The 27,170-nt window shown below is 36.8% G+C and overlaps 1 protein-coding gene across 3 annotated transcripts in view; it reads right to left on the bottom strand.

Annotated features, from left to right (window-relative positions):
* Positions 1-27,170, bottom strand: part of LOC111057264 (rho guanine nucleotide exchange factor 19) — a 66,603-nt gene that overhangs the window by 28,352 nt on the left and 11,081 nt on the right. The window contains exons 1-9 of one of the 3 annotated variants that reach the window (XM_039441082.1): positions 26,187-26,801; positions 24,673-24,846; positions 22,281-22,466; positions 20,205-20,381; positions 18,150-18,285; positions 15,081-15,904; positions 12,231-12,334; positions 10,046-10,223; positions 3,446-3,635 (exon numbers count right to left, since the gene is read on the bottom strand). In XM_039441082.1, the coding sequence (XP_039297016.1) occupies positions 3,446-3,635; positions 10,046-10,223; positions 12,231-12,334; positions 15,081-15,904; positions 18,150-18,285; positions 20,205-20,381; positions 22,281-22,466; positions 24,673-24,846; positions 26,187-26,298 (2,081 nt within the window). In that variant the 5' untranslated portion in view covers positions 26,299-26,801. Of the gene's footprint in view, positions 1-677; positions 868-3,445; positions 3,636-10,045; positions 10,224-12,230; positions 12,335-15,080; positions 15,905-18,149; positions 18,286-20,204; positions 20,382-22,280; positions 22,467-24,672; positions 24,847-26,186; positions 26,802-27,170 lie in introns of those variants that run through there. The other 2 variants (XM_039441081.1, XM_039441080.1) reach the window with 2 other exon arrangements.

The following is a 27,170-nucleotide window of genomic DNA, read 5'->3' as shown; positions in this document are numbered from 1 at the left end:
CCCAATTAAATGCTGTCAATCACCCCGAAGACTTCTGTTACTGTAAATATTGACAACCGGGTTAAAAGCTAGATGGAAATCCGTGAGCGCTACTATTCAAAAATTATTTGTCAGCCCAGGAATCAAACCAGCACCTCCCAATTGCCGGTCAGGAATGCTTACCCTTACACCAACATACCAATCTCTGGATAGCAGCGCTCATTATACGAAGCCATACGGCCAACCAGTCTACGGATGGAAATTACTGAGATATTGCAATTATCCAATGCTAATGAATTAATTATTATTATTAAATGGAAATCCAAATAAAATGCTGTAATTTTTATGTGTAGGCTGGCTGGCCGCTATAGCTTTGTATAAATGAGCGCTGCTATCCAGAGATTGTCAGTTTGTTGTAAGGTAAGCATTCCTGACCTGCAATTAGGAGGTGCTGGGTTCGATACCCAGGCTGGCAAATAATTTTGAATAGTAGCGCTCATCGAATTTCCATCTAGCTGTTTACCCTGTTGTCAATATTTGCAGTAGCAGAAGTCCTTCGGGGTGATTACAGCATTTAATTGGGATTTTGTTAAATAATAGTTTACCCTAAATTGATACAAAACTTGCAAACTTTGAATAAATTCTACAAACCGTGGCATTATCTTATTCTGCTATCTTTCCTCTATGATTTGACTCACCTTCTGACACCAGTTAGGTGGCCAAACAGACTTTTGCGGTCCTCTGTTGGCAGCACTGACTCATCCTTGAATGCCGCACTGTTGGCGAAATGCTTTTCCAGCACAGTCAGCGATTTCAAATAGGACGCTTCTGACGTCATCACTTCGAATTTCGCCTCCTGAATACGACGTTCATCCTTCGAGAGGGTTTCTGCGAAAAATTACAAATTAATTACAAATGTTGACATTTTCATTTGGAATTGAATGATTGATTTCTGAGCATAATATATGACTGAGGGTTCAGGAATATTAAATAACTACAAAATCACATGATGTTCTTTGAAAGTACATGTTAGTTACTTCAAAAATATGGATTGACAGCTAAAAGTAACAGGTTTGAAATAGCTGCAGAGCCGTACCACCAGCTGACATTATAAGCTGGCCTCATATTGAGACCCGACGTGAAGTGATTGGTAGGCCATACGATTTAATATCATCTGATCATATTATAATGTTCACGCGTGCCAACCTCTCTCAATGTAAACATTATATTATGGTAATTTTGATATTAACTCGTCTGGTACAGTCCGGCTTTGCCTATTGGCAGGGGGCCACTAGACTACCATACTACCCGTTCAAAAACATCCCAACATCTTTGAAAATGTATTTTTCCTACAGTTACCTTTAAAAGTGACGATTCCTGCACTGATTACAGAACGCAAAGATTCACTTTTTCCGCTCTAGTGCGGGAAAAAATTTTCTGCACTCCAGATTGCAACATGGCAACACAAAATAGTTGGTGTTTTATGGAGGATTAGTGCACGAAAACAAAAATTAAGTTGGTAAAATGACTGTGGTTAGATTTAGATAAGAACATTTCAATGGCTACCCTACATTCATGATAAAATCCCAATCTAGAAATCCAAACAGAATAATGTTCATCTAAATCATAATTAAATAATCATCATTTACGAATTCTCATAAGTTAATAATAATAACCCGGGTTCAAACCCTCTCATAGCCAAAAGTTTTTTAACCAGATCACTCCCGTGTTATCGGATGGGCACGTTAAACTGTCGGTCCCGGCTGAAGTATGACAGTCGTAAGGCCCATTGACGGCTTAAATTATATATTCAGGCGGTGGGACCATCCCGCAAGGGACTCCCCACCAACAAAAGCCATACGAATTTACTTTTTACCAAAAACAACTACTAGGACTATCAGCTTCAGTTAACACTCACATTTGCAACATAGACACCCTATACACTGTCTATTATTAGTGTGTTGTTGGGAGTGTAAGAGTGTAAGAAGGGCACAGTATGAGAGACTACCAGCGTCACATAGCTTCACCAAAAACAACTCCTAGGACTATTGGAGTGATCCGTGGTCTAGTGGATAGAGTGCTTGCGTAGCAGCACAGAGATCCCGGGTTCAACCCTCTCAAGTTCTTTAACCAGATCACTCCCGTGTTATCGGATGGGCAAGTTAAACTGTCGGTCCCGGCTGAAGTATGACAGTCGTAAGGCCCATTGACGGCTTAAATTATATATTCAGGCGGTGGGACCATCCCGCAAGGACTCCCCACCAACAAAAGCCATACGAATTTACTTTTTACCAAAAACAACTACTAGGACTATCAGCTTCAGTTGACACTCACATTTGCATCATAGACACCCTATACACTGTCTATTATTAGTGTGTTGTTGGGAGTGTAAGAGTGTGAGAAGGGCACAGTATGAGAGACTACCAGCGTCACATAGCTTCACTAAAAACAACTACTAGGACTATCGGCTTCAGTTAACAGACACATTTGCAACATAGACACCCTATACACTGTCTATTATTAGTGTGTTGTTGGGAGTGTAAGAGTGTAAGAAGGGCACAGTATGAGAGACTACCAGCGTCACATAGCTTCACCAAAAACAACTACTAGGACTATCGGCTTCAGTTAACACTCACATTGCAACATAAACACCCTATACCATGGCATATCACCATAAATGATACAGTATTAAAACAATGTGATACAGTATCATCTCCACTAGATACTCAACACCATAATTAGGCTACAGATGTAATTAAATTAGAGATTGCATAATCCCAATTAAATGCTGTAAATCACCCCGAAGACTTCTGTTACTGCAAATATTGACAACAGGGTTAACAGCTAGATGGAAATTCGATGAGAGCTACTATCCAAAAATTATTTGTCAGCCCAGGAATCAAACCCAGTACCTCCCAATTGCCGGTCAGGAATGCTTACCCTTACACCAAACTGACAATCTCTGGATAGCAGCACTCATTTTATACGAAGCTTTAGCGGCTAACCAGTCTACGGATGGAAATTACTGAGATATTGCAATTATCCAAATGCTAATGAATTAATTATTATTATTAAACGAAAATCCAAATTAAATGCTGTAATTTTTATGCGTAGACTGGTTTGCCGCTATGTCTTCGTATAAGATGAGTGCTGCTATCCAGAGATTGTCAGTTTGGTGTAAGGCTAAGCATTCCTGACTGGTAATTAGGAGGTGCTGGTTCGATACCCGGGCTGGCAAATAATTTTTGGATAGTAGCTCTCATCGAATTTCCATCTAGCTGTTTACCCTGTTGTCAATATTTGCAGTAGCAGAAGTCTTCGGGGTGATTTACAGCATTTAATCGGGATTTTTGTTAAATAATAATATTATACCATAATTTGATACAAAACTTCCAAACTTTGAATGAATGTTCTACAAACCATGGCACATCTTCTTATGCTATCTTTCCTCTATGATTTGACTCACCTTCTGACACCAGTTAGGTGGCCAAACAGACTTTTGCGGTCCTCTGTTGGCAGCACTGACTCATCCTTGAATGCCGCACTGTTGGCAAAATGTTTTTCCAGCACAGTCAGCGATTTCAAGTAGGACGCCTCTGACGTCATCACCTCGAATTTCGCTTCCTGAATGCGACGTTCGTCCTTCGAGAGGGTTTCTGCGAAAAATTACAAATTAATTACAAATGTTGACATTTTCATTTGGGATTGAATGATTGATTTCTGAGCATAATATATGACTGAGGGTTCAGGAATATTAAATAACTACAAAATCACATGATGTTCTTTGAAAGTAAACATGTTAGTCACTTCAAAAAATATGGATTGACAGCTAAAAGTAACAGGTTTGCTGTAGTAGCCGTACCACCAGCTGACATTAAAAGCTGGCCTCATATTGAGACACGACGTGAAGTGATATGAGTAGGCCATACGATTTAATATCATATGATCATATTATAATGTTCACGCGTGCCAACCTCATCTCAATGTAAACATTATATTATGGTAATTTTGATATTAATTCGTCTGGTACAGTCCGGCTTTGCCTATTGGCAGGGGGCCACTAGACTACAATACTACCCGTTCAAAAACATCCCAACATCTTTGAAAATGTATTTTTCCATGATGCTCTTTTGTATAAAAGAGCTGCTGAAAAGCAACGTGTATCTTCCCAAAAGCATTGTGTTACATCCAAAAAGATACACAAGGAGCTTTAATGTATCACTCCATAAGCAACAGATGTTCTTTTGTATATTCTCAAAAGCATCGTGTTGCATCCGAAAAGATACACAAGGATCTTTAATGTATCTCTCCAAAAGCAGCAGATGTTCTTTTGGAGTTGGGTGGCCTATCAGCTGACATTCGTTCAACATGTTCTTTCCATAGTTGGAGCTACGTTGCAACTCTCTCATTCATGAAGAATCTCTGTGTGTAGGGAGCTTCCTTCATCTAGGGATCTAGTTTCTCTGAAGCCTGATGTTTTTGCAAAGCCGTGAACATTACCCCGCGAACTATACCTTGCCTATATGCCATTTTAAAGTCATGAAGGTGAAGCTACGGGACGCGTACTGTAGCTTAGCTTTCAATGTTTGGAGATGACTGACTACGTCTTCTGGAGAGTTATTTCAGCATAGTCATAGCATAATGTGAAGAGGCCCTAAACCTAGCTCCGCAGTGCAGGCTGGTTGCTTGGCTGAATCGGACTAGGCGCTGAGACAGCAAATAATAGCAGCGTTGGTGGGAATGCGAGCGGCCGCAGTAACGTCTTCCACCCAGCAATGTTCGGCGTAGTTCCGCCTAGTGGACAGACGAAAGATCAAACCAGTCGGTTATTTGATCCCTCCAGCCAGGCTCAGCCAAGCAGCCGAGACAATAGAACAATGGAGTGGCGGTCTTATTCGCGTTCATCAGCAGTTTTCTTTCTCACGATTATTTTGATTTTTGTGTGTCAATAATAACTCCAGTCACCAGTAAAAAGTTCCCAGAAACGTGGTGTACTACTATATTAATGACTTTTCTTGATGATTTTTAATTATTTAAAAACATTGTTGACATTCTGAGCCTTTAGGCTAAACTTGGGGTCGCTGAGAACGAATCTGCAATCAGAATTTCTCTATCACAAAAAAAATCGAGCTGTTGAGCTTCCGGCAACCGTTAACAGTCATCCTGCAATGCGGCGAAACACTTCCAAGCCAGATACTCATCTCGAATGACAACAACGCCAAGCTGTAAGAAACCATCTTGCACTGCGGCGCTAGGTTTAGTGTAATTCAAGCTTACTTAATGTAATACAAGCATCCCCACTCTAAGCTAATCTTAAACTTCCCCATCAGCGAAAGCAAATCCAATTTTTCCCAAACTAACAAATTTTTCTTCTTTATTCCACAGGAATTCGAATGCCAACTCCTCATCTACCGCGAACAAGAACTGGACAGCATGCTATCCTGGCCTCCCACCGATGACGTCACAATCAACCATCCACCCAGTGCTGACGTCATGGGCGGAAGACTGAGACCGTCTGTGGGTGACGTCACAATAGGGAATCCCAATGCTGACACCATACGAGGGATACTGAAACAGTCTGTTGTTGACGTCACAACAGGGAACCTAGAATACTGGAAGTATAGCGGCAGGAATGAGACATTTCGTTGGTGACGTCACAGTGGGGAATCGTACGGGACGCGTACTGTAGACTCGCTTCACTTCTAGCCCGACTACAGGTGAAGAACAAACTCGCTTCGGCTACAGTCGGCTGTTATCGCTAATGTTCGGACTGAGGCTTACTCTAGCACTTGCAATAGCTCTGGCTCCTATCCACTGCAATGATCAAAGAACCTATTCCTTGCCCGCCTCTCTTCCAGCGAAAATTTCATTGCCAATATCAGCCGCTGGGCTCTCAGTATTCGGCATCGTCGCGCCTCATTGCAAACGCTCTATTTCACGTTAAAACATGAAATATCGATGTTTTTCCAGACTTCATACCTTCTCAAATAATACATCAACAATAATATTTACTTATTGACCGAGCGAAGTGAGATGTAAGATTCAAGTCGACGGTTTGGCATTTCTCTTAATGTTTAAATGTTTGAATGTTAATATGTTGCGAATTTACGGCGAAACGCGGTAATAGATTTTCATGAAATTTGACAGGTATGTTCCTTTTTAAATTGCGCGACGACGTATATTCAAGGTTTTTGGAAATTTTGCATTTCAAGGATAATATAAAAGGAAAAAGGAGCCTCCTTCATGCGCCAATATTAGAGTAAAAATCAGACTATAGAATTATTCATCATAAATCAGCTGTCTAGTGGACTATAATACTACCCGTTCAAAAACATCGAACATCTTGAAAATGTATGTTTCCATCAACGTTGTAGACAGTTGCAGCCAGACCTGATAACAGCGCTCACACTCACATTCCGGGACGACACGTCACGGTACGATATAGGACTGAAAGATCAATGTTTATTTAGGATTTTTATTTAGGACTATAATACTACCCGTTCAAAAACATCGAAAATCTTCAAAATGTATCTTTCCATCAACGTTGTAGACAGTTGCAGCCAGACCTGATAACAGCGCTCACACTCACATTCCGGGACGACACGTCACGGTACGATATAGGACTGAAAGCTCCATGTTTATTTAGGATTTTTTCTAGATATGTTTAATTGATAAATTATTTATTAATTTTTGAGAAAACAACAACAGGTCAATGTAACTGACTGTGCGCGAGGTCTACTGTTCACAGAACTACTAGTTAAGACTAGTTAGGCTTGGCAGCTACCCTTCAGATTATGCCACTGAATAATTGCTATTTGAAACGAATGAGATAAAAAAAAGTACGCGTCCTGTAACTTTGAAACGGCATATAGGCAAGGTATGGTTGGCGGGGTAATATTTACGGCTTTGCAGGAACATCAGGCTTCAGAGACCCTAGATCCCTAGATGGAGGAAGCTCCCTACACACAGAGATTCTTCATGAATGAGAGAGTTGCAACGTATCACCAGCAATGGAAAGAGCATGTTGAACGAATGTCAGCTGATGGACTGTGTTGTGCTAAAAGGACCTTACTCCAAAAAAACTCCTTGTGTATCTTTACGGATGCAACACGATGCTTTTGAGAAGATACAAAAGAACATCTGTTGCTCATGGAGAGATACACTAAAGCTCCTTGTGTATCTTTACGGATGCAACACGAAGCTTTTGAGAAGATAGAAAAGAACATCTGTTGCTCATGGAGAGATACACTAAAGCTCCTTGTGTATCTTTATGAATGCAACACGATGCTTTTGATAAGATACAAAAGAACATATGCTGCTTATGGAGAGATACATTAAAGATCCTTGTGTATCTTTTAGGATGCAACAAGTTGCTTTTGAGAAGATACAAAAAAACATCTGTTACTTATGGAGTGATACATTAAAGCTCCTTGTGTATCTTTATGGATGCAAAACGTTGCTTTTAAGAAGATACAAAAAGCATCTGTTGCTTATGGAGAGATACATTTTCAAAAAAGGTTGGATGTTTTTGTTTGGGTAGTATTGTGTGCTAGTGACCCTACGCTCATAGGCTAAGCTACAGCACCCGGACTGTACAAGTGCTTTTAATGAAACTAAATTTTGTTTTTTAAAAGGTATCTGTGTATTTTATTCAATTTTCTAATTACTTTCCTTGCCCTATTACCATAGGTAAGGAAAGTATTGCTTTCCAAAAAAAATTAAGGTACCCAAATTTCATGTTTTCTATACGTTTCAAGGGCCTCTGAGTCCAAAAACATGATTTTTGGGTATTGGTCTGTGTGTGTGTATGTCTGTGAACACGATAACTCCAGTCCTAATCAACCGATTAAACTTGAAATTTTAAACTTAAGATCCTTATACCATGAGGATCCGACAATAAGAAATTCAATAAAATTCAATTCAAGATGACGGAAAAAATGGCGCATACTTACTAAAAAAACCATGTTTTTCACGGTTTTCTCGAAAACGGCTCTAACGATTTTCTTCAAATTTATACCATGGATGGCTATTTATTTTTTTTTTTACTAGCCCTATCAAGTGACATGAGTCTCATTTCTGGGAAAATTGCAGGAGCTCCGTAATATTATTGAGAAAGATGGCGGATAATCACTAAAAAACCATGTTTTTCACGGTTTACTCGAAAACGGCTCTGACGATTTTCTTCAAATTTATACTATGAATAGCTACTTATAAGCCCTATCAACTGACATGAGTCTCATTTCTGGGAATTTTTTTTTCAAATTCAAATTTATTCACACTCATAAATACATATACAGAAACCAAATAGAGTCTAGCTTGACAAATACAACAATAATCTATCTAAAATTTAATAATAGATTGTAAGTAATAGTATATAATATAATAATATATAATATAATATTAATGTGAACAATAACTTTATATATGTATACAATAACTGTATAATAAAATTGGAGGAGTTCCGTGATATTCTTGAGAAAAATGGCAGATAATGACTAAAAAATCTGGTGTGGTACACTCACACAACTTTCCTTGCTCATTGAACTGGGAGCATCATTCTTAAACGATAATAATTTAGAGAAATAACATAATGACGATTGGCGGCAACATAATTATTTGAAACTACGATCGGACTACTGTATATGTGTGTATATAATTTATTGTTTTCAGAGTACTTTTTCCTTTGTTAAATTGTGAAATCCGATGATTTTTTAAAAGTCGTCAGAACAGCTGTTCTACAGATGAAATATCTCGACTATGTGTTATTTTTATAGACTGCTCTACCTACCTACCTCATGCACGAGAAGGAGGTTACAAAGTACATTTCTCAAGGATGGGGTGAACCCCCAGTTGATGCCAGTTGATGGGGCTGATAAATAACTATATGGAGTATGAATTTGAAATAAATCAGTCGAGTAATTTTTGAGAAAATCGTGAAAAACATGGTTTTTCAGAAATTATCCGCCATTTTTCTCGAGAATATTACGCAGCTCCTGCAATTTTCCTAGAAATAAGACTCATGTCAGTTGATAGGGCTTATGAATAGCTATCCATGGTATAAATTTGAAGAAAATCGTTAGAGCCGTTTTCGAGAAAATTGTGAAAAACATGGTTTTTTAGCAATTATCCGCCATTTTTCTCGAGAATATTACGCAGCTCCTGCAATTTTCCCAGAAATGAGACTCATGTCAGTTGATAGGGCTTATAAATAGCTATCCATGGTATAAATTTAAAGAAAATCGTTAGAGCCGTTTTTGAGAAAATCGTGAAAAACATGGTTTTTTAGTAATTATCCGCCATTTTTTCCGCCATCTTGAATTGAATTTTATTGAATTTCTTATTGTCGGGTCCTCATGGTATAAGGACCTTAAGTTTAAAATTTCAAGTCAATCGGTTAATTAGGAATGGAGTTATCGTGTTCACAGACATACACACATACACACACACACACACACACACACACAGACCAACACCCAAAAATCATGTTTTTGGACTCAGGGGACCTTGAAACGTATAGAAAACTTGAAATTGGGGTGCCTTAATTTTTTTTGGAAAGCAATACTTTCCTTACCTATGGTAGTAGGGCAAGGAAAGTAAAAACCATGTTTTTCACGATTTTCTCAAATGTGACTTGACCGATTTTTTTCAAATTCAGCTCTATCAACTGGCATGAGTCTTTTCCTGGGAAACTAATGGGGGGTCCACCCCATCCTTGAGAAATGGACTTTGTAACCTCCTTCTCGTGCATGAGGTAGGTAGGTAGAGAAGTTTATAAAAAGAACACTAAGGCGAGATATTTCATCTGTAGATCAGCTGTTTTGACGACTTTTAAAAAAACCACCGAATTTCACAATTTGCACAAAGGAAAAAGTACTCTGAAAACAATGATAAACATATACAGTAGTCTTATCGTAGTTTCAAATATATTGCCGCCAATCGTCATTATATTATTCCCCTAAATTATTGTCGTTTAAGAATGAGGCTTACAGTTCAATGAGCAAGGAAAGTTGTGTGAGTGTACCACACCAGATTTTTTTGAATATTCTGATTTGATTTGTCTACTCACTTAATATCTCGCTGTTGATAACCTCGGGTATCTCGCACCAGAGAGTCCTATGGTGCCCCTGTTTGGGGGCAATCAGATCCATGGCAGAGGGCCTCGATATAAGCAGTCGGTCACTGCCTATCTCTTCATAGCCATCCGAATCAAAGTCGGCTACACTACCTCTGCTACTGTCGTCTCTCTGTTCACAAAACACATCACAAATATTGAGAATTATGCAATAGAGTTGATAATAAAATACTGTATCAATATATCTGCAGTGGACTGGGGCGGAGGAGGAGAGGAAGACTAGAAGGTCTTGGAGGGATGAAGTGGATGAGGACATGGTAATGAGGAATTTGAGAGATGGTGAATCAGAGGAGAGACAAATCAAATCAAGTTTTATTCAATGACAACATTTACATACCAAATTCCGTTACACAAATGATATTACAGAACATTGAATACTGTTTGCTTAAGACATTCTTATATTCAAACAATACTGTTTGCTTAAGAAATTCTTGTCTGCAAACAGGAGTGAAATGGGGACGTGACATTTGAGGACTGATTTTCAGTCCTCAAATGTCGGGGCTGTGCAAAAATTATTTCAGTAAAAAGTTTATTTCAGGTTTTCGACAGTACTTTACAATCTTCCTTCTTTTAGCCGAGTTCTCCATCCTTGTAAGCATTTTTACTAGCGTTCTGAATGTATTTCACTGGGTCGATGTCAAACGAGGCCACCGACAGAAGAGGACCCTTCTAAAAGCACAGAAGCAACAGTGGTGCCACCGACAGTAGTTGAGTGCTGCGACCTGGTAAAGAGTCCTCTACTGTCACCTGCCGCAGGCGACATTTGAGGACTCTTTACCAGGTCGCAGTAGTCGGAGGCACCACTGTTGCTTCTGTGCTTTTAGAAGGGTCCTCTTCTGTCGGTGGCCTCGTTTGACATCGACCCAGTGAAATACATTCAGAACGCTAGTAAAAATGCTTACAAGGATGGAGAACTCGGCTAAAAGAAGGAAGATTGTAAAGTACTGTCGAAAACCTGAAATAAACTCATAAATATATCAATATTCGTTTCCATTACTACAGATTTAATGCAGCAACCTGACTATAGTGAGGTCCACGTTATAATGGCAGTGGAGAAAGATAGGAGAACAACGTTGCCGATCCTCTTGTCAGAGAATAGGTACAGAATGGAAACTAGTAATCAAACGCCTATCTAACCATTGCTTTTTACATGACGCAAATACTAGACACGTCACGTGACCTTAGGAAGTTCCAATCCTGGTCTTCTGATTGGCTCGTGGCAGTGAACAAGATCAATTGATCCGGATCATTAAAGTGATCTATAGACGGTAGCTGATATAGGTCTATTGATGTAATATTAAGACTCAATTCACACTTACGCGACTCAGGTGGAGAAGAGACTGGACTCTAGTGAAGAGCATGTGTTTCCAAATGGTGACGTCGCGGAGACTAGAATCGACTGGTCTGAGTGTCACCATTTGGAAACACATGCTCTCCACTAGAGTCCAGTCTCTTCGCCACCTGAATCGCCCAAGTGTGAGTTGAGCCTAACTGTTCATTATCGTTTGAAATAATCAATTATTATATATTATCAAGCAATAAATTATATTTTTCAATAATGTCATTTACATAATTAAGATGAAATATTTTGTTAATTAACTATTAATTCTACATTGTTAAAAGACGATCTGGCAACAGAGCAAAGCGCGAAACAGTTAGCGCTATCAGCTTTGTTGAATGAAAGACAAGGATAGCAATACAACAGAAGGATAGCTAGTCAAACACTGCCATTATAACGTGGACCTCACTATAGAGTTCGAATCATGGGAGCTCGAGAAATAGAAACGGTCTACAACATTTTAACTAGACAGTTCCTCGCGCCAGCACAATGTGCCGCAAATAAATGTTTCTTGCGGATTCATATTTCGCAATTGATTACTCATCTCTTTTCTTCTAATATTCTAACGTCCTTATGAATAAAATATTCTAATTTCAGATTTGGTTCCAGCACCCCCAAATACTAGAGGCGTAAGTCTGATTTCCGAAAATACCCAAAAATAAGGGAGTTTTGGTTACTTTCATAAATGTTTACAATCTAATTGGTTCTTGTGAAATTAATCACGGTTGAAATTTAACCGGATTTTGTGCAACCAGGCCTATAAAGTTGAAGGATACTAACCGAATAAAACTTATTGAGCTCTTCTTTGGTAACTGTTTCATTATAGAACTGATAGAGTGGCTCATCAGCAAACCTTAGGTGAAGATCCGAACCATGACTTGAACCTGAAAATAAAATAACCCTCATTTTAGAAAAATCACTTTCTCATGGACAATAAGATCAGCGGAAAAATTAAACTGGATATAAAAAACTGGACATACAGTAATTTCTTCTTCCATTCAGATATATAACACTCAAGATTTCTGCTCCAGCATTGTTTTATCATTTTTTTTTTCATTTTTCAGTGGACTTGCTTATCTTTATTTTGCGTACCTATTCCTCTGTTTTCTTCCTTCCCCCCATCACTCCCTTCTCTTTTTTCCTCATCACCACTCTCTTCTCTTCTTTGCCTGCCTATTACATGGGAAACCATAGTTGGCTAGGTATCTTCCTCTCTTATTTTCTCTTCTCCAACACACCCAAACACAAAGCCCATGGTTTTTTTTATATTTGTAACATTTTATTGTATTTTATTTGTTTTGTAATTCTTTGTCATTTTGTTTTGTCTTGTTTTAATAAATTGAATTGATCTTCTTCTCTTATTTTCTCTTCTCCAACACACCCAAACACAAAGCCCATGTTTTTTTTATATTTGTAACATTTTATTGTATTTTATTTGTTTTGTAATTCTTTGTCATTTTGTTTTGTCTTGTTTTGTGTGTTTTAATAGATTGAATTGAAATGATCTTCCTCTCTTATTTTCTCTTCTCCAACACACCCAAACACAAAGCCCATGGTTTTTTTATATTTGTAACATTTTATTGTATTTTATTTGTTTTGTAATTCTTTGTCATTTTGTTTTGTCTTGTTTTGTGTGTTTTAATAAATTGAATTGAAATGATCTATATCCATTAAAATATTACACATCACAAAATATCACATGTTTCATATCCGTTTACAAATAAAACAACTTGATATTGTGAAAACAACCGGTTTAAAAGAACAATTTGAGATACTAGCTTCTGTCGTTACACCAGTCTCTAATAAAGTGGAACTTCCTAAAGAAAAAATTGCATACAAATAAATTGCAAAATTTTAAATTGTATGATCGAATACAATGAATTCTTGAGATAATAAGCTGTGTACAGACTTATGCATCACGAATACGCGCATTACGCTTTTCATCAGCTGATGCTGTGCTCATTCAAATTCAAATATTGCCAAAAAGAAAACAAACAATTTATTCATACACATATATACACGAGCAAAAATAAAAATAAAATGTACATAATACAATTACAAATACATGCATATACATGAGAGAAGAAAAACTAATTATAATATTTCTAGGCATCACCAGCGAAAAGATAACTCTTTGCCCGCTAGTAAGAGTTGCTTAAAAAACCAGCTACTTATTATATGAACCCTACTACTTCTGTACAAATACTATATGCTATAAGCAAGCAACAGCTGATGAAATAGTTATTTGTATATCTAGAATGAAAAGTACGACATTTTATCCCTGTGGGAAAAAGTTTGAAGCAACAATTTTCCTGAGGAAGAAAAAGTATTTTTCCTACAGTTACGTTGAAAAGTGGCCATTGCTGCACTGATTACAGAACGCAAAGAATCACTTTTCCGCTCTAGTGCGGGAAAAATTTTTCTGCACTCCAGATTTGCAACATGGCAACGCAAAATACTTAGTAGGTTATATGGAGCAACAGTGCAGCAAAATCAAAATGAAGTTGGTAACAGTGACTGCTGTGGCTGCTATAGTGAGCAGAGGTGCAACCAAGCACAACGCGCTAAATATTAGTATTAGATATTATAACCAAGGACAACGAGGACTTGAGGATTTTAGGATTAAGGTTTTTATCAATAATAAAATTACACGGAAAAACATTTGATGCATTTCAGGCAATTTTACCCATAATTACCCACTTTTCATATTCAATGGTAACTGTAGGAAAAACTTAATGTGAAATAAGTGCGCAAAGTTCCTCTGCTGCACTCAAGAAACCATTCCGCCCTCGCCTACGGCTCGGGCGTAAACGTTTCTTTCGGTGCAGCAAACTGTCACTTTGCGCACTAGTTGCACAAATAACTATTTCGCTCGTGATGTACACAACATTTTTCCTCCATCTACATTTTTTTTATAGAGACTGCAAATAAAATCATTCTAATAACTTACGTATTGGTGACAATGATTCCTAACAATATAACCTAAATCTAAAACCTAAAAACTGGTCGTCTGATTGGCACTGCCGATTGCGCTATCTATCGGCAAAAGTTGTAACAATTATATCAGCTGAGCAGCTACCAAAAATGGCTGACTCCAGATCACGCGGTTCAGATTTGAATTGCAGATCAAAAATATTTGTTGGCTGGTATTTTAAATATAATAAAATATTTTTAAAATTGTATAAATTTTTATCGTCTACTAATATTAAGAATATAATAATTATCATATGAACATATATTTCATGAGTTAATCAAATTTCTGGTTGTGGTATTGAATTCAGTTGACTCAATGACAGACACCTCTATTATGCTTTCTCATCTGAGCTTAGACCTTCTAACCTATTACAATGTAAGTTTCAAAATAGAGATGCTCCCCATGTTATTTAAATGGAGTCACTTTTACTCCCTAGGGAGTTTTTCTGTTTTTTACTACCGAGAGCGAAAAAGTGACACTTTAGTATTAGGTTTCAGGGAGTGAAGTAAGTACTTTAGACAGTAGGTGGAGGAAAAGTTAATTACGAGCGCTTAAGTATGTACGCACATTAACAAATAGATAACAAAAATAGGAGAGAGAATACAATTCTTGCAATAATATAAATAAAATTAAATACATTTTATAAAAATACTCACTTCTATCTGACATCCTATCCACACCAGACATCCTTCTATCCCAGCTAGAAGTATTTTCATCACTCTCTGACACCAAGGAACCATTGCCATATTCTCCTCTCTCACTCCCTCCTCCTCCACTTCTTCTCCTTCGATCACTACTTCCTCCTGATCCGACCCTCTGAAATACTCCTCCTCCTCCTAATCTGTCTAGTGCTTCTCCTCCTCCTCCTCCTCCTCCTCCTCCTCCTCCACCACTCAATCTCTCTCCTATACCTCTTTCACTCACTCCTAACCTATCTTGTTGCTGTACTCCTGTTTTTCTTTCAATACTCCCTAATCTATCACCAACTTTTCCTTCAATCCTCTCTCCTCCTCCTCCTCTATCACTACCTCCTCCTGATCCTACTCTCTGAAACCATTCTCCTCCTCCTCCTCCTCCTCCTCTATCACTACCTCCTCCTGATCCTGCCCTCTCAAACGCTCCTCCTCCTCTCTCACTTCCTCCCACTCTCTCAACACCTCCCACATCCTCTCTCCTTCCTCCTCCTCCTCTGGCCACACTCCTCAACCCCCCTCTCTTGGCCAACACCTCCTCACAAAGCGACTGTCGGTGCAGTGAGGAGGAGTGAGGAGGCGGAGGAGGAGGTGGACTAGTAGGCCTCAGTGAGGAGGAAGCTATGCTGTAGCGACGGGGGTCCGTTGTCATGGTAACGGAAGGAGATGTAGTTGATCTATTATTATTGGTTGCCATGGTAACGGAAGTTGTTGTAGGCGATCCTGTTGCCATGGTAACGGAAGGTGGTGTGGTGGGGGTAGGTTTGTCCGAGTAGACGTTGGGTATGCTGGAAAAAGAAAAAAATAATTGAAACTTTAACACATATTATAGTGAAGTCCACGTTATAATGGCAGTATTTGATTGACATTGGTGTTGCTATCCTTGTCTATCATTCCACAAGCAGATATCGATAAATTGAATCGCTGCCTTTATTAAAAACCTAGAAGGGCGAAGTTAGGGCGCAGCCGGCCCTCTCTTACACTTAACCCTCCATACAATTCTAAGTTACAACTAAAAGAACATCATAAACAATGAACTAAAGTAAAAGAAAACAATAACTTAGAAAACAAATTAACAAGAAAAAAATATATATGTAATAATTATATTATAATTATTTATAATCATATATAAATATAATAAAAAAAAGAGAAAACTTGAACTTCTTTCGAATTTAAGTACGTAAAAGGGGTTATGCAAAGGAAGAAGAGAAAAGTGAATACAGTTGAGAATTTTCAGTCCAAATCCATAGATTATTCCGGTAGAAGAAAGGGAAGAAGGGGGAAAAAAGAAAAGAAAAAGGAAGAGAGAAAGAAGGAAGAAAGAGAGGAACCACACATACACATACACACACACACACACACACACAAACATACAGACTTGAATTACGGGTTAGGGAGCATTCCAGCCGAGTCCACCACCTCTAAATCATAGTGTTGTGTATCAAGTTGACATGATAGTGTATCATATTGTGTTGATACTGTATCATGTTGTGGTTGTTCTTGTTCTATAGTGAGGTCCACGTTATAATGGCAGTATTTGATTAACATTGGTGTTGCTATCCTTGTCTATCATTCCACAAAGCAGATAGCGAATGTATCAAATCATAGTGTTGTGTATCAAGTTGAGATGATACTGTATCATATTGTGTTGATAGTGTATCATGTTGTGGTTGTTCTTGTTCTATAGTGAGGTCCACGTTATAATGGCAGTATTTGATTAAAATTGGTGTTGCTATCCTTTTCTATCATTCGACAAAGCAGATAGCGCTATCCTTTTCCAATTCCACACCGTTGCCTTATTGTTTAGACTACAGTAGAAATATAATGAAATACCAAAATATTCACTCTCATTTATGAAAATTCATCATCAAATCATGAAAAGGTATATTTTCTTGGTGGATAGAATATATTTGATAAGATGGAATTTTATGGAAAATTATCAATATTAGATCAGATATACGGGGATGACTTGAATCACAGCTATCTACTATAAAGTGAGGTCCACGTTATAATGGCAGTGAAGAAAGATAGGAGAAAATGTTGTCAAATCTCTCCATTTTGCCACTGAGTGTACACAGCTGTTACTCAATTCATCCCATTAAATTTGATCTGATAATAATTATAATTTCCTTGGTAAAATAATCAATTTAATGTCAAATTGATCAAGAATATTTATTTTTTCATAATTTGCTTTCATAACTGAGATCAGATTTTTATTTCTATACAAACCTGAAATGGGGGCTAATTTAAAAAGCTGTGATACACCAATCTGAATTTCAATACAACAGAAATTAGGTTATTTGGTAGGTATTCTATTCCATTTTTTTTTAAATAATAGAAAAATAGAAATCCTATTTAAAATAAGTAATTTTAATGAAAATAATTCTGAAATAACCTTTCAATATTATTTATATAATTTATAGGTTAGTAGGTCTAACCTATACGTGTAGGCTAACTGAAGCATGGATGAAGTTTAGGATGGTTGGTTATCAACTTTTAAAATGTCATTTCAGGTATTTTAATTTGTGTTTCTTTTACGGTAATGTCTAAAAATTATTTAATTGTTTCAAAAATACATTTTAAATTAATTATACGACTTGTGTACTAAAGTATTTTGATAGAATGAAGAAAAAAAATGGCGGCTGAGAATTTGTGTCTACTTTTGTACAGTCACTGTCAAAAGTAAAAATGAAATATTCTGGCAAACAGACAACATTGAAAAGCTACAGAGAGATAACGCTATCTATTTTGTTGTATGATGGAAAAGGACAGCAACAGTATTGTCAATCCTACACTGCCATTATAACGTGGACTTCACTACAGAAGGCGGTGGTAATAATATCGAGAGACCTGGCTGGCTGAGGTCTGGTGTCAGAGTTTTCAGGTCGCAACTGATCAATTTCAGGGCCTCTCACATCACCTGACTGCTGTTAACAGCAATCCTGCAGTTTCATCCTTTCCACTGGCTTTATAACTTGAAGCTCACTATAGTAAAAAGTAAGAACTTGCTACGCTTGTTCAATGGTTACTCACCAGTCGGGTGTTTCAGCTTGGTCCTTGTCCAAGTAGAAGATCGATCCACTGGACGACAACGGAGGCTTGAATCTGCTTTTGAACGAAGACCACCTTCTTCTGTTCAAACTAGTCGTTGAGCCATTGGTAACTGTGTCTAAAAATTACAATATTCATTGAATTAAAACAAATTGAAATCAATAAAAATTAAAACTACAATTTTATTATCTCCATCGTGTCGTCTAGTCCTGAGACCATGTCATCGAGTCGATCATCTAGGACTATAGTGAGGGGGACCGCGTCAAACTGGGCTGGCGACAAAGTGGGCCGACGACAAACTCTCAGGAGTGCCAGTTTGTTGTTGCATGCACCGCCAAACTGGCACTCTAAGGAATGTAGCCCAGTTTGACGGCGTGCAACTTTGTCGGTAGCCCACTTTGTCGTCAGCCCAGTTTGTCATCGTCACTAGTGAGGTCTACGTTATAATGGCAGTGAAGAAAGATAGGAGAAAAACGTTGCCAAGTCTCTCCATTCTGCTACTGAGTGTACACAGCTGTTACTCAATTCATCCCATTAAATTTGATCTAATAATAATCATTTCCTTGATCAAATAATCAATTTAATGTCAAATTAATCATGAAATTTTTTTTTCATAATTTGATTTGAAAATTTGCTTTCATAATTGAGATCAGATTTTTATTTTTATACTAACCTGAAATGGCGGCTAATTTAAAAAGCTGCGATACAACAATCTGAATTTCAAAACAACAGAAATTAAGTTGAATAAAAATCAAATATGTTGTCAAATTCTACACTGATTTATTTAGTACCGGTGTGGTCACGAAACCTTGGTCGTGTACTAAATAAAACAGTGTAGAATTTGACAACATATTTGTGTTTTTATTCAATTATGGAACGGTTCTACAATGTTGACAATGACTCAGTAGAAATTAAGTTATTTGGTAGTCATTCTATTCCAATTGTTTTCTGAATAATAGAAAAATAGAAATCCTATTTAAAATAAGTAATTTTAATGTTAATAATTCTGAAATAACCTTTCAATATTATTTATACCGGTACGAGTAGGTCTAACCTTTACGTGTAGCCTAACCGAAGCATGGATGAAGTCTAGGATGGTTAGTTATCAACTTTTAAAATGTGATTTCAGATATTTTAATTTGTGTTTCTCATACGGTAATGTCTAAAAAATTATTTCATTGTTTCAAAAATACATTTTAAATTAATTATACTACTTGTGTACTCAAATATTTTGATAGAATAAAGAAAAAAAAATGGCGGCTAGGAATTGTTTATTTAGTTTTGTACAGGATTTTCCGGCTCTATCCGTCCGAAGTCGAGCTGATACATCATCCTAACCTCTAAATTGTTTCACAGTCTTGTCTGTTTTTGTTTTTTGAACTTGTTCTGTTTTATAAAGTTTTAACTATGGACAATGAAAAGTTGAAAAGTTTGGTACAAGAGCATATTCCATTGTGGGATATGCGAGACAAACGATATCATCGTCGTGATGCTCAAAGGAATCTGTGGACAAAGATTAATGAATAAATAGGATCTGAAGATAAGATTATTATAATGAATAACTAATTTAGTTGATATTTGTTTATTCAGTTCTCAAAATCTTAATATAGGCTAATCATTGTTTATGAAAAATTTTGGTGGCTATGATAGTAGTTAATTCAATAATTGGCAACTAGACTGTCGTAAACGGTTCCAATGGACGACCATATTCGGCCGAATTAACGGCCGGCAGATTCGTCCGATCCAACGGACGAACGGATCGGTTGAATACGGTTCCAGTGGACGGATACCCTTGAAAGTGATTTGGAACATGAACGACCTATATCATGTCATATCACCACAACATGATACAGTATCACCACAACATGATATAGTATCACCACACATGATACAGTATCAACACAATACGATACAGTATTATCTCCACTCGATACACAACACCATAGTCTGATACAAAATTTCCAAACTTTGAATGAATTCTACAAACAATGGCATATCGTCTTATGATATCTTTTCTCTCTGTTATAATCTACTGACCTTGTGGTTGTTCGTCGACTCCTCCCAACACCGCAGACGAGCTCATCTTCCTGATCATCCTGAGACTCTTCCCGAGAGACCAGTGCTTCCTCATCCTCTTGCTCGCCTGCTTCATCAACCCGTAGATTCCTTCGGTCGTCGACAGACCCGTTCTCTCTTCCAAATCTCCTCTCCCACCTGGCAAAGTGATTCAAATTCATTTATTTGTCATAAAAAAATTTATTTATTTATCTATATTACAATATACATTAATAGGCAAATAACATTATAATATACAGATTGATAAAATAAATATTATCAATTACAAAATGGCACTACCGGCAACTGTGCTGGTGACAAATTGTGCGCCAGCAAACAAAATCGAATAACTACGTTTGTAAACATGTCAATACAAAAAATAGATCTTATTCAAATCACTAAAATGAATAAAAATCATGGAAACCAGGTCACATCTCAATCTTTACAAACGATAAGACAAAGTAACAAAATTACAAGCAAATGACAAATTAAAAAAGGCAGGAGCAGGAAGCTATGACAAATAATTTTTAAGATTTATAACACATGATTGAAACACAAGATGGATAATTTAAAATAAACATTTATTTCAATCTAATCCAGTATAAGATTCAGTATGGATTTTGTAATTATATCAACAACGAATTCAGTTGGGACTTTATAAAGTTTGAAGTTGATTAAAATGTTGATTTAGTTACTGATTGATTAATTAATTCTTCATAGATTAAGACCCGCCGCAAAGTAGACCGACGCTAATCCACGAAACGCAACCCACGCCGTGGGATGTTTTGTAAACCATTGCTATAGAATTATTCATAATCAATCAGCTGACAAGTGGATTATTATTCATTGCATGTATTACACAGATGTCTGGAGAAGCCTAGCAATGGTTTACTAAACATGCCACGGCGTGGGTTGCTTTTCATGGATTAGCGTCGGTCTACTTTGCGGCAGGCCTATGGGTGAATTTCACGCTGACGCTTCGTTTAATAATCTTCAGTTAAAACTAACTGATTATGCCTCATCTCTACCAACATATCTTCATCTCTCTTCATATCCATCAATCTAATCTCTCGATTTCACTCTAACTTCGGTAGAGTCAGCATCTAATAGAATAAAGCCTGATTTGACTTGACTTGAATTCCTAGAATTTGCATGAGAAAGAATTTCTGGTATTTGTTAAAAATGTTACTGTATGTTTTTTCTCCATTATATCGATTTTTCCAAGAATCAGCTGTTAATCTTGTTGTTTTTAAAGTAAGGATAAGGAGTATTGAATGTAGAATTGTTTTGATATCAAGTATTAGTGGATGGATAATCTTTGATAATATCATAGAGAAACAATAGCATAAGTAGATATGCCATGGTATAGGGCGTTTATGTCGCAACTTTTACTGTTATCTCAAGCCGATAGTCCACGTAGTTCTTTCCTGTGAAGCTTTATAACGCTGATAGTCCCTCATATAGTGCCTTAAATACACTCTTACCCGGTCAAAACAGTAAAAATTGACAACAATCGACAGTAATCGGCTTGAGATAACAGTAAAAGTTGCGACATAAACGCCCTATACCATGGCATATCTACTTATGCTATCGTTTCTCTAAGAGAGTATTTTCCAAGAATCAGTTATCTGTTCATACTTCGCCGATTGATCTATATTGAGGTCCACGTTATAATGGCAGTGTTTGATTAGCATTGGTATTGCATCCTTGTCTATCATTCCACAAAACAGATAGCGCTATCTCTTTCTCGCTTTGCTCTATGGCCAGATTGTCTTTTAAAAATGTATAATTAATAATTAACAAAATATTTTATCTTAGTTATGTAATTAAGAAATTATTGAAAAATATAATTTCATGCTTAATAGAATATAATTGATTATTTTAAACGAGAATGAACAGTTAATATTACATCAATAAACCTGTATCAGCTACCGTCTACAGAAGGCTTTGATGAGACACATGATTAGCACGTTTTTCTCCTATCTTTCTCCACTGCCATTATAACGTGGACCTCACTATAGTTTAATTTTAATTTAGATGGTCTCCTCCTCCTCTCACCTCCTTCCATGTCCCCAATGGCCTTCCTCCTCGCCTCCTCCTCCTCATCGTCATCCTCAAAGGAGGAGTCAGAGTCGAAATTGAAGTGAGGAACTCGTGAGCTCGTCGAATTGATGGAAGCGGTGCTCTGCTGAGTGTGAAGCATGGGCTCATATTGGTGGGAACTGGTCTCATAGTCTGAGCCATCTGCACAAAACAGAATCATCTATAATATAATAAAGGAAAGAATTGGCTTAAATACACGTAGGAGATAGGAAATTCACGAATGACTCATCATCACGTCTCAACTACTCAACTCATTAACTTCACATTTTGCAAATAGATTCCTAATTTACCGAGGATGGTTATAGGAATATTTTTAATTCTACAAGATTTCATTACGTCAAGTTTTATAATAGACCCTCGCCCGAGATGTGTCTCCTCCAAGCGGCTAGACAAGAAGAAGCGGTCCAGGTCTAGGTGAGTCTGACTGAATCTATCTATAATATAATAAAGGAAAGAACTGGCTTATACACGTAGATGATAGGAAATTCACGAATGACGCATCATCACGTCTCAACTACTCAACTCATTAACTTCACATTTTGCAGATAGATTCCTAATTTACCGAGGATGGTTATAGGCCTATTTTAAATTCTTCAAGTTTTCAATTGGATCCTTGCTGATCACGGGTTACCTCCTAGTCAATAATACAAGAGGACGAATCTATAGTGTGGTCCACGTTATAATGGCAGCAGAGAAAGATAGGAAACCTCACTATAGCATATGGATTAGTGATTTGATTTTACTGCAGTCCTATTGTCATGAGAAAATAAAAAGGTAAAATGTAGTGGAAAAATGAGAATGTGTCAACCCGGTTAGTCAAAAAGTTTCTATATAGAGGATATACAAACTTCAATTTTCATACATAAGTTGTGAGGTCCACGTTATAAGGGAAGTGGAGAAAGATAAGAGAACAGCGTTCACGATCCTCTGCCTTGCCACTGCCTTCTGTAGAGAATAGTTGATACCGATATGTTTGATGTAATATTAACTGTTCATTCTTGTTTGAAAAATCTATTATATTTTAGTCTTCAAGAGAATATATTTTCCAAATCATTTATTGATTATATTTCTAAAATGTTCATTTATTAATTATATTTCTACATTGTTAAAAAACGGTGTGGCAAGTTTGTGGAGAATTAAGAGGATAGAGCTATCTGCTTTGTCTAATGACAGACAAGGATAGCAACACGAGTACTAATCAAATACTGAAATAATTATAACATAGACCTCATTATAGTATAGCAGATCGCTCTCTGTGGGACCGGGCCCTCAAATTTACACAGTTTAAATGGTACTAAAACTAACAATATTAGAAACAATATATAGGCAGGTTTCCGAGCTCAAAGTTTAGCTAAGTTCTAGACTGTTTCAGCCAAGGATGAATAAATCCTTTTAATGTCGTTCAGCGAGTTTACTCAAGGATGAGACCTAGTGCAATCGAATTTTATATCATGAACCTACTATGTTCCAAATTTCGTGAAAATCGTTAGAGCCGTTTTCGAGATCCGTTAAACATAAATAAACAGACATACAGACAATGCTCACTCAATATAATAGGATTAATGAGTCATCCATTACAAATGCATAAAATCTGTCAATGTATCTCACAACATTCATAATTATTGATCTCCTCATCTTTGTCACCTCCATATAGATTTTAAGTTTTAGGTGTTTTTCCTATTGTCATCTTTGTAATGGAGCACTCCATTTGTTTATTATTATATGGCCGGTTTCCGAGCTCGGGATTTAGCTAAGTTCTAGACTTTAAACAGCTGGAGTCAGAAAATTGGCTTTCCAAAACGGGGCGTAGTCGCAGTTTTTATTTTCTCATTTCTATAGTCGAAAACGTTTTTCCTTGACGAAATTTAACATTCCTAAATAATTCAAAATAGCTGAAACTTTACTCTATTTTCTCTTCATTTTATTTTGTGTTTAATTTTCTTGTTTTTCGAAATTTAATTCAAACGTGACTATGACAATGACTGCGACTACGCCCCGTTTCGGAAAGCCAATTTTTTGACTCCAACTGTTTAAAGTCTAGAACTTAGCCAAATCCCGAGCTCAAAAACAGGCCCTTTGGCCCGCCGCAAAGTAGACCCTTGTTAAACCACGAAAAGCAACCCACGCCGTGGGATGTTTTGTAAACCATTGCTATAGAATTATTCATAATCAATCAGCTGACAAGTGGATTATTCACTGCATGTATTACACAGATGTCTGGAGAAGCCTAGCAATGGTTTACAAAACATCCCACGGCGTGGGTTGCTTTTCGTGGATTAGCGTGGGTCTACTTTGCGGCGGGCCTAAGACTAAGTAACCTAACTAACATAAAACCTCGAATACAAACCTTCCTTCCCAAGGAAAACAGTGATCTCCTGCGCCTCATATCTATGACACAATTGCAGAATATTTCTCAAAACCACGAGTCCATTTGTTTTTAGCGCCAAATTCACAGATTTGTTCAAATCGACAGTATCACCCGACCAGGTTAAATACAGTACAGAGTTCGAAGATATGCTGACTAAAAAGGGGGAAAGCGACATGAGAACAAGGTTTGTCTGTGGTTTATAGATTTACTTATAGTGAGATATCACGTTTTAAAGTCATCATCATCATCATCATCATCATGAGTATTCTGCCCTATAGTGAGGTCCACGTTATAATGGCAGTGTTTGATTATCAATGGTATTGCAATCCTTGTCTATCATTCAACAAAGCGGATAGCGCTATCTCTTTCTCGCTTTGCTCTGTTGCCATATCGTCTTTCAACAATGTAGAATTAATAATCAATTAGCAAAATATTTCAACTTAATCATTAGAATTCATTACCACGAAATTATTGAAAAATATAATTTATTGCTTAATAGTATATAGGTAATAGATTATTTTAAACAACAATGAACAGTTAATATTACATCAATAAACCTGTATTAGCTACCGTCTATAGAAGGCAGTGACAAGACAGAGGATCGGCAACGTTGTTCTACTATCTTTCTCCACTGCTATTATAACGTGGACCTCACTATAAATATAAAAATAAAGTCAGTGGAAGTGATAGTGATATGATGCATTGTTGTCACTTCTCACTAACGTGGACCTCACTATAAATATAAAAATAAAGTCAGTGGAAGTGATAGTGATATGATGCATTGTTGTCACTTCTCCTGTCCCAGCTTCTTCCATAATAAATAGATGTCATTGGAGTTATATCGGAGTTGGAAAAGGATAGAGCTATCTGCTTTGTCTGATGACAGACAAGGATAGCAACATTAATGTCTATAAAACGTGAATCTCACTACAAGAAATGTTGAAATTTTTACAGGAGGTTGATATGAATTTTTGTGACGCCTTGAAATTTATATTTATGTACCTATGAATGCACCAAATGTATGGAGACATTACAACCTGAATAAAGACTTTATGAGGAATTACATTTTTAGATGTAGCCTACGTAATTTTACAATAAAAAAACTATCTGATTTCACTCTACCAAAATTTGATTAAGTCCTAACCTAAAAAACCTGATAAATAAAATGCTACATTTATAAACAAGGTGCGTTCACTGGCTAAAACTAATCCTAAGCCCCACTCTCTAATTTTTCAAAATTTTATTTTATAATCCATATTAGGCATAAATCATTCAGTGACAAACCTAACCTGAAAGTATCCTACAGTTATAATTATCATTATGTTAAAATGTGGACAACCAAGCTCTCTTGTAGTTGAACACAGATTATTAAAAACCCTAACCTAAGACTACTGGCCGTCAATTCTAACCTCAAAACTACACAAATTTACACCTCAAGGCCATAAATTCATACCAACTTCCTTGTAAAACAAAAAATGGATCACAGAACAAACCTTGATCAACAAATTGTCGTCTTCTTCTAGGATAAGTTGAAAAATTAGAAGAAGACGATGAAGTATTTGAGATATTTCCGATTGATGTCCGTTCATTTAACCCTCGTCTCATTTCTAACTAAATTTTTTGATTCGTCGATACATTTATTGTTAAAACTCATCACTATTCAAAAAGTTAGTCACTATTTTCTTCACAAACTTTACGTAGGTGTCACTGTCAACCCGTCAACTACACAGTTTTATGATCTGAAGTTTTATTGTAGTAGTGCAATGATTAGATGACATAATAGGATAGAAATTCGGCAAGGATGTAACTCTTGTTCTAAATACAGACATTGCAAAATACGGTAGTAGCCTAATCAAGAACCAAGGTCGACAATCAAAAAATTTCGGTAACTCGCAACTAAAATTGTAACACCTGTTGATATACACTAGAAAATTCACAAGAAACCCTCGATATAACTTGAAAAATTGTCAGAAAACTCGAGTTTGTTGGTAACAAAACATTTTGAGCGAAAGATTACAAGAGAATAACGTAACAAACGTTGTAAAACTTTCACTTTCGGTAATTCTTCTCACGGCCATAACAAGGTAGACGCCATTTTGAAAGATTGAATCATCTGGTAGGCTACTTGCAGGTTAGCCAACGGAACGGAGCTGAAGCACAGAGTTACGAAAAAGGAGAGCGGGAGATTCAAATTTATGAACTAAACTCTTATTTTGAATTTTCGCGTTTTACGGTTTGAAACGGAAAATTCACGTTCATGAAAGATAATAAAATGAAAAAGGAGAATACCTGACAGTAACAGCATAAATCTCTAGTATTATTTAACTGCTTTTCAATTTGAAGTTATAATCGTTAGGCCTATAATTCAATTCAATTTGTACAGCATTGTTCTATTTAAAGGAGAGAATTCATGAATATAGGATGTTGAGATGTTGGAGAATTTCACATTTAATTCCAAACAAGCTAAGATACAGAAT

This window comes from Nilaparvata lugens, chromosome 14 (genome assembly GCF_014356525.2).
Source record: "Nilaparvata lugens isolate BPH chromosome 14, ASM1435652v1, whole genome shotgun sequence".
Taxonomy (NCBI): domain Eukaryota; kingdom Metazoa; phylum Arthropoda; class Insecta; order Hemiptera; family Delphacidae; genus Nilaparvata; species Nilaparvata lugens.
The sequence above is the reverse complement of the archived record's forward strand: the minus strand, read 5'-3'. Positions and strand labels throughout refer to the sequence as shown.